General features: G+C 44.4%; 1 protein-coding gene across 2 annotated transcripts in view; it reads left to right on the forward strand.

Moving 5' to 3' along the window:
• GTF2A1L (general transcription factor IIA subunit 1 like) overlaps window positions 1-13,574 on the forward strand; it is a 57,248-nt gene extending 43,674 nt beyond the window's left edge. Inside the window, exons 7-9 of one of the 2 annotated variants that reach the window (XM_077282447.1) lie at window positions 917-1,153; window positions 3,921-4,010; window positions 12,053-13,574. In XM_077282447.1, the coding sequence (XP_077138562.1) occupies window positions 917-1,153; window positions 3,921-4,010; window positions 12,053-12,160 (435 nt within the window). In that variant the 3' untranslated portion in view covers window positions 12,161-13,574. The remainder of the gene's footprint in view (window positions 1-916; window positions 1,154-3,920; window positions 4,011-12,052) is intronic. The other variant, XM_077282450.1, reaches the window with a different exon arrangement.
• The last annotated feature ends 231 nt before the right edge of the window (window positions 13,575-13,805 follow it).

Raw genomic sequence — 13,805 nt, forward strand, 5'->3', positions numbered from 1 at the left:
CCCTGTGTGGTGCGTCTCCCTGTGTGGTGTGTCTCCCTGTGTGGTGCGTCCCTGTGTCTCCCTGTGTCTCCCTGTGTGGTGCGTCCCTGCGTCTCCCTGTGTGGTGTGTCTCCCTGTGTGGTGCGTCCCTGCGTCTCCCTGTGTGGTGTGTCTCCCTGTGTGGTGCGTCCCTGCGTCTCCCTGTGTGGTGTGTCTCCTTGTGTGGTGCGTCCCTGCGTCTCCCTGTGTGGTGCGTCCCTGCACCTCCCTGTGTGGTGCGTCTACCTGTGTGGTGTGTCTCCCTGTGTGGTGCGTCCCTGTGTCTCCCTGTGTGGTGCGTCCCTGTGTCTCCCTGTGTGGTGCGCCTCCCTGTGTGGTGCGTCTTCCTGTGTGGTGCGTCCCTGCGTCTCGCTGTCTGGGGTGGGTGCGTGCCTGTGTCTGTCCCTCTCTGCTCCTTTTGCCCAGTTTATAGTCCGGAATCACTACTGTGTAGAACTCCTTAAACTGCGGAGATCAGGGTTTTCTCTGATTTTCGCAGTTAGAACAGGAAGGCTGCTGTGATTGTCAGCTGCGCTCCTGATCCTTTGCTTGCACCATGTCAGTGTCATATTAGCGCGGCTCTGTGCCGGATAATTCCTGTTGCTGCTTTGCTCTGTTTTTCTATGTCACGTTCATTTTGATCATGTATCATGTGACTTCGTCAGCCAATCATGGCAGAGCCCAATGACTGTGTATATAGAGCTGTCCCATGATTGCCTATTGTAGCGATGCGGCATGACCTCACATGTCACCACCTGGCGCACCAGTGACTGTGGAAGCAAACTTTCCCGGTGATGTGAATGGTGTTACAGATTAGATGTGATTTAGTATACAGTAATACCACAATGAATGTTTTAATGTAATCTGCTGTTTTTTTTGTTTGTTTTTTTTTTTTAAGTTGTCTACTGTAGCGAATCAGATGGCTCCAAATGACAACGAAATAATTCAGGTTGATGGCATCGGGGATACGTCCTCTGATGAAGAGTTAGGAACGGTGAGAGATATTGATGAGAACGAGTTCCTGGGTATTATTGACACTGAAGATCTGAAGGCGCTGGAAGATGATTCTGGATCTAACGATTCCACCAGTAATAGCAGCGATGATGAGGATCCGGAGATTGACGTGATTGAGGAGGTACGGCACATGATACTACAGCACTGTATGCAGGTACACTTGGATTGTTGCTCCAAAGTCTCACCTACGGATTATAATCTAATGCCGCTAGGCAGCTCGTGGGTCTATAGCTCCATGCATTTGCCAAAGAACACATGTAAGTATAGCTGCAGGATCAGATTACACACGGGGTTTATTTTTAAGCCTGAAATCATGGAGTCCATAAATCTACACAGGAGCTTGATATGCAGATGTATAGAATAACTTCATTTAATCGAGGCCTTATGCATTGTTGCTTCACTTTTTTAGTCTAGATGAAGGTCAGGCGCGTACATGAGGAAGAACACTACTTCCTTTTATTATCTGACTCATATCCTACGTTTTCACTATGCATGCACCATACAGAATTGTCTTTTCTTGAGCTACTGGATGGAGACTAGTTGTTATGATATATCTCATACACACCAAATACATAAATAATGGATTCCTACTCTCATGACAGAAGGAGCGGCCTGAAGGATGTTTTACTGTAGTGCTGACCAGTGTAACTGTGAATCCTGCATTGGGATGGGTTAAAACATTTACTAGAAAGCAGCAACGATATCTCTGTGCAACTATCTTACTCCAGCCATCTCCCCTCCTACCTGTCGCTCTGTCCATACATGTATGTAGGAGGCATCTGTAATCTGTTCCAAGTGTATGGAGTTCTGGGTACGGATTTTATCAGCAGGTATGCTCAGTGCGGGAGGCAGAAGAAAGGTAAATATGTTTTTTTTTAAAAGAAAATTTATGAGCAGGATTTTACACTCCAAACTATTTTTTATGTGCGTGCAACTTTTAAAGACGAGTCCAGCAATACCTTTACATGGCCAGTCCGTTTCTGAGAAATCCGTGTTTGTATTGATGTGTAAATGAGACTGAAGAGCTATGGTAGATCTGAAGCCTCTGTCACTCCAGCTCTATTCCCCACCCAGCGATGCCACCTTCTGCATGACTGACAGCTCCTTTGCCTGATGTCACACAGCATAAAGGCTGTCAGTCAAGCAGGAGGAGGTGGTGGTTTTGGTCAAGCAATAGGGCTGGAGTGACAGAGGCTTCAGATCTCCAAATAATTTTCAGCCTCTTGCATATCAAATCAAGCACTGATTTATCACTAGGCTTACCATGTAAACGTATATTGTTGGGCTTGTCTTGAAGGAGCTACATGCACATACAAATAGCTTGGGGGTAAAATCCTGATGACAATTCCCTTTAAGTGGTGATATTTATTTTTCGCTATGAAATTATAATACATAGTTTCCCATTTTCACTTGTAATATGGATTTATTAAAAAAAAAAAAAGAAAAAAAAAGTTCATTTCTTACCAGGTACTCATGCTGGAGCACAACTCTGTTTTTTTATCCCAGCTGATTAACCCTTTACATTGCATGGCAAAAAAAAATAAAATCCTGCGACTATGGTGGAAGTAAAAGCTTTGTACATTAATTTATTTTAGTACCTTATTCATCAAGATACCTTTAATGCCATTGTCAAGTTTCTTCCACATGAACAGATATTTTTCTTCTTTTCTCACCCCTCGTCATTGGCTGCTGGCTTCCGAGTATTTAATTATTATTAATTATGCAGGGACCAATTCCTCCAGTTCTTTTTCATCTAGAATAGGAGCACCGGGTGCTAATGTTTAATGTGTTTTATTTTTTAATAAGCTGCTGATTTAGAGTAGCACTTTAATACCTTTCCTTTCATTTGATTCTTTATAGCCAATTGCTGTCATGCTAACACATCTTAAGGAATCAATTAAACTGATGGATTTTCTGCCGCTAGATAAGTCTCCGTGTAATAAAGGGCCCAAATGTCCCAGTCTGCTGCAAACGTCTCCTGGAGGCGGCTCCGTCCTCATTCCAGTTCGGAGTTGTCACGCAGCTGAAATTATTGGTGCCGTTTAATGAGACGAAATGAAAGAGTGAATTGTTTAGACGCCTGTCTGGATTTCCAAAAGTCTTCTAAAAAAGATTGAGGGGGAATATTACACTATAAAGTTATTCTGGGAGTCAATATCAAATCACGGGAACTGTTAAAAAAAAAATTAAGTTACGGGAGGAGTTGCGTATACCATGCGGCAAGTTAACTATTTATTTTTGAACATGAAATACAAGAAATTAGCAAAACATTTAAATATAAAGGAACCCCCATACCTGGAAATTAATGATGGCACGCCAACTTAGACCTACACCTACCGGATATTTTTCTGCAGGAATATGCCATAAATGTCTATCATTAGACAACCCCTTTAACATCATCCTCCGCTTATATCAAATAAGTAGCTTGCAACATTTTTTTTCCCCCCTGTATAGGATGATTGTGCCTTTTTAGTGAAAATCTTGACATTGTGGAGCCTCTGTGTTAGTGATTTGCAGTAAAAGTGGCACATTTCTAAAGTGAGATCTGGAATTCTGCAGTTACCTTGTGTACAGAACTGTGCAGCTTTAGGGTAAGTTCACACTAAGCGTTTTTTCCAGCTTTGTTTTTTTTTTTTTTCTGCAGAAAACCTAACTCTGAAAGAAGTGACATGCTCTATGTCCAAAAATCATGCAAAGTATAAAATACTGATGACAAAAAATGAGATTTCTGAAATCTCATGGGATTTGGCGGTACTGTAAAACACAGCTGAACATTAGAATAAAAAATGCAGCAAAAACGCCTGGTGTGAACTTAGCCTTAGGCTCTGCATGTAATGCCTTTTTTTTTTACACCCTTATTTTAGTTTTGTTTTTTTTTCTCTCTCTAGGATCCTTTAAATTCTGGAGATGATGTGAGTGAGCAAGAAGTTCCAGACCTTTTTGACACTGATAACGTTATAGTTTGTCAGTACGACAAGGTACTCCAGCTGTTCAATTACCATTGACTTTTGCCAAGCAGCTTTTTTTAATGTCAAGTGCTGACATTAATGTCTCCCTGTATGGTGTGATTCCCTGTGTGGGGTGTGCGCTGATGTGTACCTGTCTGTCCCCGTCCCTGTATGGTGTGTGTGTGTGTGTGTGTGTTCTTGTATGGTGTGTGCGTGCATGTATCCCTGTAGGGTGTGTCTCTGTTTTATGTGTGCCCCTGTATTGTGTGTTTATGCGTATCCCTGTATGGGTGTGTGTCCCCTGTATGTGGTGTGTCCCCTGTATGGTGTGTGTGTGTGTGTGTGTGTGTGTGTGTGTGTCCCTATGTGCACGTCTGTATGCCCCCGTATGGTGCACAGGTCCCTGTATGGTGCACGTGTCCCTGTATCGTGTGTGGATTTGGATCGCCCCCACACAAGGGCAATGGGGCACCCGGCACCGGTTCCTTCGGTTCGGGGGATGTCACGGTGGCCCGACCCGGTCCGTGGCCCTTTGAGGGACATCCAATAAAGAAAAGAGTTTTTATGGTTTTGGGAAAGGTCTTTAAAGGGGAAATGTTCGTGACACCACCTGTGGCATTCGGTCAGGGTGACCAACGCTGCTTTAAGGGGTCCTCTGGGGTGATGTTATGGCAGCTGAGATGGTGTACCTTCCCACAGGTGAAGTATGTCCCCAGGGCTTCCCAGAATGTAGATAGTGGATGGTGAGAGGCGCAGTGAATATCAAGGACACAAGGGTGCAGTCTCTTTACCTTTACTGAAGACTTCAGCATCCACAGTCCAGGGTACAGACCACAGGGTAGGTAGAGTCCGGCCGGTCTGAAGGCAAATCCAGAGTCCCCTTATCCAGGTGGAAATCAGTAGCCTTCCTCTAGCGCCTGTGTGTTGTAGTACCTTACTGCTGAGCCTCTCATAAGGTCCTCACAACTGTTGTAGATGTTCTAGATGTTATTTCTTCCTCTCTGTCCCCCAGATGGTGTGGATAGGACAAACCCGTATGACTGATGGCCTGAGGCTTTTTACAGGGACCCTAGAGACGACCCGACCCCCACAAGTTGCCAACCGTGTCTTCTTAGGTATTAAGGTCGGGCAGCCAACTTGGAATGGACTGTCCTGCCGGTCTCTGAAGCAAGGCTTGGAGACGGTTGCTCCCACGGTGTTCCGGCCACCGGCTACGTGCCTCAGAAGGAGGCAGCCTATTTCAGGGCAGAACTCCTTCTGGTGTTATCTCCTTGTGCTATGACTTCGTGTCTCACCCTCTACAACACAATTCTCTTCGTGTCCTTTCTTAGGATGCTGCCGCACGTGGGGCAGGCGCAGCTCCGTGTCTTTCTGTCCCGCTAGGCCTCTGTCAGGATCCCACCCCTGTCAGGGACCCTCTGTCTGCAGCTCCGATGTTCCTCCTTTTCCCCCTGTCTGCCTGACAGGTGTTGCCTGGGCAAAGCCCAGTCAGCTTCTCTCTAACTTTCTATCCAGCCCACCAGTTTTACCCTTCTGTGAGGAGTGCCCTAGTAGATAGGAGCAAGGCTCCCCCTGGTGGTCTGGAGTGTGAAGCGTGGTGTATGGTTTGTGATACCTGGTAGGAAGATCTCCTTTATTGCCATCAGACGTAATATCACTCCCCCTGGTGGAAGAACGACATTACTGCAACGACCAGGACTCTGGGGAGCTGCATATGTGCGTGCATCCGTGTGCCTGTATGGTGTGTGTGTGTGTGTGTGTGTGTGTGCACGCGCGCATGCGTGTCCCTGTATGGGGGGGTGTTCGTGCTTGTTCCTTTGTCCCTGTATGGGGAAGTGTGTTGTGTCCCTGTATGGTGGATGTGCATATATGTTTGTCCCTGTAGGGGGAGGTGTGCATAATAATAATAATCTTTATTTATATAGCGCCAACATATTCCGCAGCACTTTACAATTAAGCGGGGACATATACAGACAAATTCAATACAAGTTAAGACAATTTAAACAGTGACATTAGGAGTGAGGTCCCTGCTCGCAATCTTACAATCTACAAGGAAATGGGGGGGACACAATAGGTGAAAAGTGCTTGTTATTTCAGGTCTGGCAATTATAATAAATAGGGATTTTCATACAAAGCTGCATGATCCGGTCATCAGCCCGTGTGTTTAAGTGCAATAGTCAAGTATCAAGTGCCGTTATGTGCATGGAGGGTGTGGAGACAGATGAATAGTAGGGTGCAGATTCAGAATAATATTTGGAAGGAGGGAACAGGGCAAAGTTAGTTTACTGAGTAGTTGATGTGGTAGGCTTGTTTGAAGAGATGGGTTTTCATAGCGCGCTTGAATAGGTCGGGGCTAGGTATCAGCCTGATCGTCTGGGAAGTGCATTCCAGAGAGCTGGCGCAGCACGAGAGAAGTCTTGGAGACGGAGGTGCGAGGTTCGGATTACGGGGGATATTAGCCTTAGGTCATTTGTAGAACGGAGGGCACGTGTAGGGCGATAGACAGAGATGAGAGAGGAGATATAAGGCGGTGCAGAACTGTGGAGAGCTTTGTGGGTGAGAGAGATGAGTTTATACTGGACCCTGTAGCAAATGGGTAGCCAGTGTAATGACTGGCACACGATGGAGGCATCGGTGAAGCGGCTGGACAGAAATATGACCCTGGCTGCCGCATTCAAGATGGATTGGAGAGGAGAAAGTTTGGTAAGAGGGAGACCGATCAGAAGAGAGTTGCAGTAGTCCAGACGAGAATGAATAAGAGCGACAGTAAGAGTCTTGGCAGTTTCAAAGGTGAGAAAAGGTCGGATTCTGGAGATGTTTTTAAGATGCAGGTGACAAGAGCGAGTGAGTGATCGGATATAGGGAGTGAAGGAAAGTTCGGTGTCGAATGTCACCCCAAGACAGCAGGCATACTGCTTGGGAGTTATGGTTGAACCCTCCAGGGTAATTTCGATGTTGGGTAGAGTGAGGTTAGTAGAAGGGAGAAACACAAGAAGTTCCGTTTTGGAGAGATTTAGTTTCAGATAGAGGGAGGACCTGATGTCAGAGACAGCAGACAGGCAATCCTTGGTATTTTGAATTAGGGTAGGGGTGATGACAGGGGAAGAAGTGTATGTGTGTATTCCTGTATGGTGTGTATGTGTGTCCTTGTTGGATGTGTGTGTGTGTACATATGTCCCCGTATGGGGTGTGTACATGCGTGTGTCCCTGTTTGGTGTGCATGAGTGTCCCTGCACGGTGTGTGTGCATCCATGTCCCTGTTTGGTGTGTGTGTGTGTGTGCGCATGCATGTACCTGTATGGGGTGTGTGTGCGCATGCATGTCCTTGTATGGGGTGTGTGCGCACATGCGTGTCCCTGTGTGGGGTGTGTATGCGTGTCCCTGTATTGGGTGTGTGTGTGTGCATGTGTGTACCTGTATGGAGTGTGTGTCCATCTCTGTATGGAGTGTGTGTGTGCATCACTGTATGGAGTATGTGTATCACTGTATGGAGTATGTGTGTCCCTGTATGATGCCAAGAACGGCCTTCTACCTACAGGCCTCATTACATAATACCAGGTTACACGTTGTGTTAGGGGACAGCGATATATATTTTTGTATAATATACTTTTCCCTTCCTTCAGAATAGCACTTAACGGCTTTGGAAATGGTCAAGGATTTGGGTCTGAGGTTAAAAAATCTAGGTATGACTATAGTCATGACTAGTGATGAGCGAGTAGCATTGTTGCTTGGGTCTCCCTGAGCACGCTCGGGTGGTCTCTGAATATTTGTTAGTGCTCGGAGATTTAGGTTTTTTTGTGCCTCAGCTGCATGATTTACTGCTTCTGGACAGCCTGAAAACGTGGGAATTCCCTAACAAACAGGCTATCCTCACATGTATTCAGCCTGTCTAGCAGCCATAAATCATTCAGCTGGGGCGATGAACACTTCCGTATTTTTCGGACTATAAGACGCACCGGACTATAAGACACACCCAGGTTTTAGAGGTGGAAAATAGGGAAAAAAAATATTTGAAGCAAAAAAGGTGGTAAAATATTTAATAACATACTATTATATGTGTTGTTATTATATATAATAGTATGCTATTATGTTGGAAGCTACGGGACCAGTGTGGTGGCTTTAAAGTACTATATGAAGACGCTGGAGGGTGAGTATAAGAATGGGGGCACAGGACTTACCGTATATTTAAAGCACCACTCCAGCACTGAAAAATAACACTGGAGTGCTGCTTTAAGAACCCATGGGAGAACTATAACTACCAGCATGTCCTGCAGATCCTGCGGCATGCTGGGAGTTATAGTTCACCACAGGAGTGGCAGAGTGCTTTATTGTGTGTTGTAAAGACTAACCTTTTAATTGTGGCAGCCAGCCAGCTGTGGTGAGGTAAAATGCTGGGGCATCCCATCCCATGACACCACAGAACGCTCCCTCTTGTTGCCTCTCCACAGCACAGGAGGAAGCTTGCAGATTGTAGTGTGGTGTCTGCAGGACCTGTGATGACATCAGAAGAGGGAGGGCCCTGTGCTGCCATGTGATGCTCCAGCCCGCCCACTCCTGACATCACACAGGTCCTTGTGTTGGAGCACTCAGCACCCAGCACAGGCCCAGCAGGCAGGTATGCAGCGATCTTGTGTCTCCCCTCTGGCCCCTGCTCCTGCCTCCTCCTCCACCAGACACACAGATCTCCCTAGCTGCTGCAGGAATCCAGCACTGGGGAATCCATGTGTGTCCCTGTGAAGGAGTATTCATTTGCTGCTCCCTGCTCACCAGCTCAGCTGACAGGTGGGCGGGGAAGCAGCTAATGAATATTCACTGCACTTTAATGATCGGGACCATGTGGTTTCCCCAGTGCTGATTCCTGAAGCCCGGCAGGGATATTTTTCTGCCTCCCAGTGCAATCCCACTCGCTGCTGCCCCCTCCCCACGTTACATCCCTACCATAAAACGCACCCACACTTTCCTCCCAAATTTGGAGGAAAAAAAGTGCGTCTTATGGTCAGAAAAATACGGTAATTCTCAGAGCACAACCAAATACTCAGATCACCCGAGCGTGCTCGGGGAGACCTGAGCAACAGTGCTACTTGCTCATCACTAGTCACTACTATAATCATACCTGTCATCTAGATTTTTCAACCTCAGACCCATATCCTTGACCATTTCAAGCAACGAGTATACTCGCTCATTACTAGTAGTGACTGTTGTGGAAGTGCAGCACTCTTGTCGTCTGTGTGCAGTGCAAAGAATCAGCCCTAGTATCGGCCGCCTAACCTTGTGTACTTCTCTCCTGTTCAGTTAAAACGGCTCTGATCAGGCATGTCCTCCACAAGACCTATATATAATATTCTGCACTGTCTGGCACCAAAACCTTATAAAATATCTATCTATCTATCTATCTATCTATCTATCTATCTATCTATCTATCTATCTATCTATCTATCTATCTATCTATCCAGTCATATGAAAAAGTTTGGGCACCCCTATTAATCTTAAGCTTAATGTTTTATAAAAATTGTTTTTTTTTGCAACAGCTATTTCAGTTTCGTATATCTAATAACTGTTGGACACAGTAATGTTTCTGCCTTGAAATGAGGTTTATTGTACTAATAGAAAATGTGCAATCTGCATTCAAACAAAATTTGACAGGTGCATAAGTATGGGCACCCTTATCATTTTCTTGTTTTAAATACTCCTACCTACTTTTTACTGACTTACTAAAGCACTTTTTTTGGTTTTGTAACCTCATTGAGCTTTGAACTTCATAGCCAGGTGTATGCAATCATGAGAAAAGCTACTTAAAGTGGCCACTTGCAAGTTGTTCTCCTGTTTGAATCTCCTCTGAAGAGTGGCATCATGGGCTCCTCAAAACAGCTGTCAAATGATCTGAAAACAAAGATTATTCAACATAGTTGTTCAGAGGAAGGATATAAAAAGCTGTCTCAGAGATTTAACCTGTCAATTTCCACTGTGAGGAACATAGTAAGGAAATGGAAGAACACAGGTACAGTTCTTGTTAAGGCCAGAAGTGGCAGGCCAAGAAAAACATCAGAAAGGCAGAGAAGAAGAATGGTGAGATCAGTCAAGGACAATCCTCAGACCATCTCCAGAGAGCTGCAGCATCAACTTGCTCCAGATGGTGTCACTGTGCATCGGTCAACTATACAACGCACTTTGCACAAGCAGAAGCTGCGGCAGCCTCCGCATACAGCCGCACGACCTGCGTACCTAATGTTAAATATAGGTACACAGGCCGCATGCCGGCCGCATGCAGAAGTAGGCGGAGCTAGCGGCGGAGGGCGGGGCTTCACGGAGGAAGTCCGCAGCTGCTCCAAACGCAAGTGTGAAACCGGCCTTACTCACCGCTTGTCACAGGATAATCAGTATTATTCATTTTACCTGGTGTGCATTATTGGTATTAAAGTATATAGTGGAAATTATTATAGCATTGACTTCAGAGTTGGTTCAGGATTAAAGCTAGTGACCGATCCCATGAATGTGCCGCCCATGTCCAGTATGAAGAGGTTCACCAATGCTGCCCAGAATCTGAGTGATGACAAGACAGCATGATTCTTTTCTTGTGCGTCTTCTACATAAAACGTCCACCAAAGTAACCATTTATATGCGGTGTTAGATGTCCTTTTACAGGGGTACATTTCTGAGCTATTGCAATGCTTGAGGTGTGCTCTTGGCACATTTATTTGAGAGAGGGGGGACATTAAGCGTAATAGGGTCTTATACAGTGGACAAATTAGTCTAGGCGAGAAGTAGAGGAAATGGCCACCTATTGGGCAACTGAGGAATTATGGTATGACAGCTTCTGCAGTACCCTCAGGTGGGAGATCCCACCATGTAGGAGGCTAGGAGTGATATTCGGCGCTACTGTGCTAGACTCGAGAAATCCAGAAGACATTGTCAAGGATTAGAACATGGGTTTTCTCCTCCACGTGTTTCGAAGTTGAACCAACGTCTTCATGAGGAGACCCACAATCCTATGAGTCTTCTGATTGTGAAGTTGGTTCTGCTTCGAAACACGTTGAGAATAAACCGCATGGTCAAATCCGTTACATTGTCCTCCAGGTTTCTTGAATGTAACATAGCACAGACTACTACTACTATCCTCCAAGCACTTGTCAGATTTATTGAACGTATCTATAGGTCTCGGAACTTTCTTTTTTTAATGCCTTTTCAGGGGGTTGGACCAGATTCATTTCTTTTCTACTGTGGGCCACCACAAAAAAATACAGCCTTACATATTTTTAAGGAGAACTTGAAAATTAGATTCATGGTACCTAAGCCACGGACTGCCTGAATCAGATGCCGGCTGCTCTGTTACAGCCAGGTATGGTTTATCCTGAAACGCTGCGGCATTTCGGAGAAGATCTACTTAGAAGAGCTTCAGGGGACTGTGTCTCAGCTGACTAGACCCTGATGGCTTCTGTCCCCAGGCTTCCCTACTAGACTGACCGGTCTTCCCCAATGTGTGACCTGTCAATCAAGAGTAACAGAGTGGGGATAAATCTCCGGGTGCCAGCCTCGGACTTGTCACCCCTGTCTGGCTCGTCAAAGTATTTTTTTTTATGAAATGCCGCAGTGTCTTAGAGTAAAACATACATAACTGTAATAAAGCAGCCGTTGTCTCATTAACGCTGGCTGTGGTTCGGGCATCACATATCCGATAACAGGTCCCATTGGGCTATACAGGAGGTATACTTTGGGGACTATTCCATAAGAATATGTCTGGTGCAAGGCTCTACTGTAATGTGAACAGAGTCTTACATGAAACATTGTTTTCTACATTGTAAGTACACAGCTTTCCTTTCTCTCTTCAATCCCCCCCTGCTGCTTTTTCCTTTTAGAGTGTCTCCTTGTGAGGCGAAATAAAAAATGAATATTGTATTCAGCAGCCAAATTATCTGGAGACTGTTAGGATGGTTTGCCTGATGCAAGAAGCGATAAACTGAGCAACTTCACTGAATGGATTAGCAATGTTTTTTCTGCAATAACTGCTATAAACCTAGATTGCTTCCTGAGGAAATGTCCTATTAGAACTTTTTACTTTTATTTTTCTTTTCCAGATCCACAGAAGCAAAAATAAGTGGAAATTCTACTTAAAAGATGGAGTCATGTGCTTTGGAGGAAAAGACTATATTTTTTCAAAGGCCATCGGCGAGGCAGAATGGTGAATTTGGATGAAGTGCTGCACATCGCATTGCCTTATTTCCATAAAGTCTTTATTTTTGTTTTCTTTTAGTTAAAAAAGAAGGCATTAACCCATAAATTGCTCATAGGCTTTTTTTTGTTTTCTGTTGTTCTTTTGTTAGAATTTTTACCTGAGAGCTGCCATCCTTTATTCTTTGAAATTGGCGGCATTGGGTTTGTTGAAAGTGAATCTTCTTCGTTTTTAGTTCCAATATTTTTTTTCGTTATTTTGATATACAGAGCTCCATAGTCCCTTATATTGCTACCAAATTTCCGTATGCGCGCTGCAGACATAAATACATAGATCTTACACCTTATGATGCTAGTGTACTTACTTTGAAAATCTACGTTACAACAGCTGTGTATGATCCTGTTTGAAAGCAAGAGAGTGAGAAAGCTCATCATTCATCAGTACTGGTGTTTTATATGCCAGTGTCGAAAACCTGCACTGGACTAAGATGTGTCAAACAAGCATTCTCCTCTTAATGAATTTGGTGCAACACTGCAAAAAATATACTCTGGTCAGCGATTGGGGCACATTTCTGTCATTTACACAACTTTTGTGGTGTTAATTCTGATAAATTTGTCAGCCGAGTTCACCCACTTTTTCCAACTTTGGGACCTATAAAAAAAAAAAAAAAAGCGAACTACAAGATAAGGGGAAAAAAGTCAGATTTCAAGTTTTGAATCAAGGCTTAAGTGTATTCATGAGCTATTCCTGATCTCCACACACTCAGCCTGACTGACAGCTGCAGCTTGTACTGAGCAGCAGGAGATCTCAGCAGGAGCATTGAAGGAAGGACGCTGAGGAGCTGTCAATCAAGCTAGTTGGGTGATGATTAAGTTCTGCTTTATAAATACGTTTGGATACATGACCTCTGACTCTATTACTGGTCTCAAACTTTTGAAAAAGGACTATAGTGGGTTTTTATAGTAAATTCACTAGCCTCATCAGGTCTAAAACGTGTGTTAGCGAATGTATGCAGTGTGTGATGGGCCTCTTTTCAATAAATGCTTGCAGGGACTCGAACATATTTTTCAAGCATGCCGTAGTCACTTGGTTAGCACCCGAGCATGCTCAGAATAACACCTTATCCCAGCACGTTTGCTCATCGCTGCTAGTCACCCCTAGATGCCCTGCTTGGTGGTCTGCATGAGGCCGTACATCTGAAGTTTTGGGTTTTTTTCTCTCTGTAAGTCAATTTGTTATAAGTTATTGATTTTCTTTCTAGGTCAGAATGTATTGTGACAGTCATGAATTTTTTAGTTTCCAAGGCAAAAGGCCTTAAATATATATTTAAATATGTTCCACATTGGTTATGTTGAAATCTAAACGTATATCTATTAATAGTTTCTAATGTTTATTAATACCTATGAGCAATAAAAAATGAAATTGTGGAGTCCATTTCTCTTTTCTAATAAAAAAAAAAAAAAACAGAACAAAAAGCTTGAGGGAATGTTGGTTTAAATAAGGTTTTTCAGTTATTTATGGGTCCAGTGTGGTGAATGGGGAAAAAAACCCACAAACTGTATGCACCTCCTAGTCCGACACGCTTGCGCCGCTTTTAGTGCCATTCTCCTGAAATAAACAATGTCATGTGATGGCTGCAGCCAATCAGCGGTCTCTGT

This window comes from Ranitomeya variabilis, chromosome 2, assembly GCF_051348905.1.
Source record: "Ranitomeya variabilis isolate aRanVar5 chromosome 2, aRanVar5.hap1, whole genome shotgun sequence".
Taxonomy (NCBI): Eukaryota; Metazoa; Chordata; class Amphibia; order Anura; family Dendrobatidae; genus Ranitomeya; species Ranitomeya variabilis.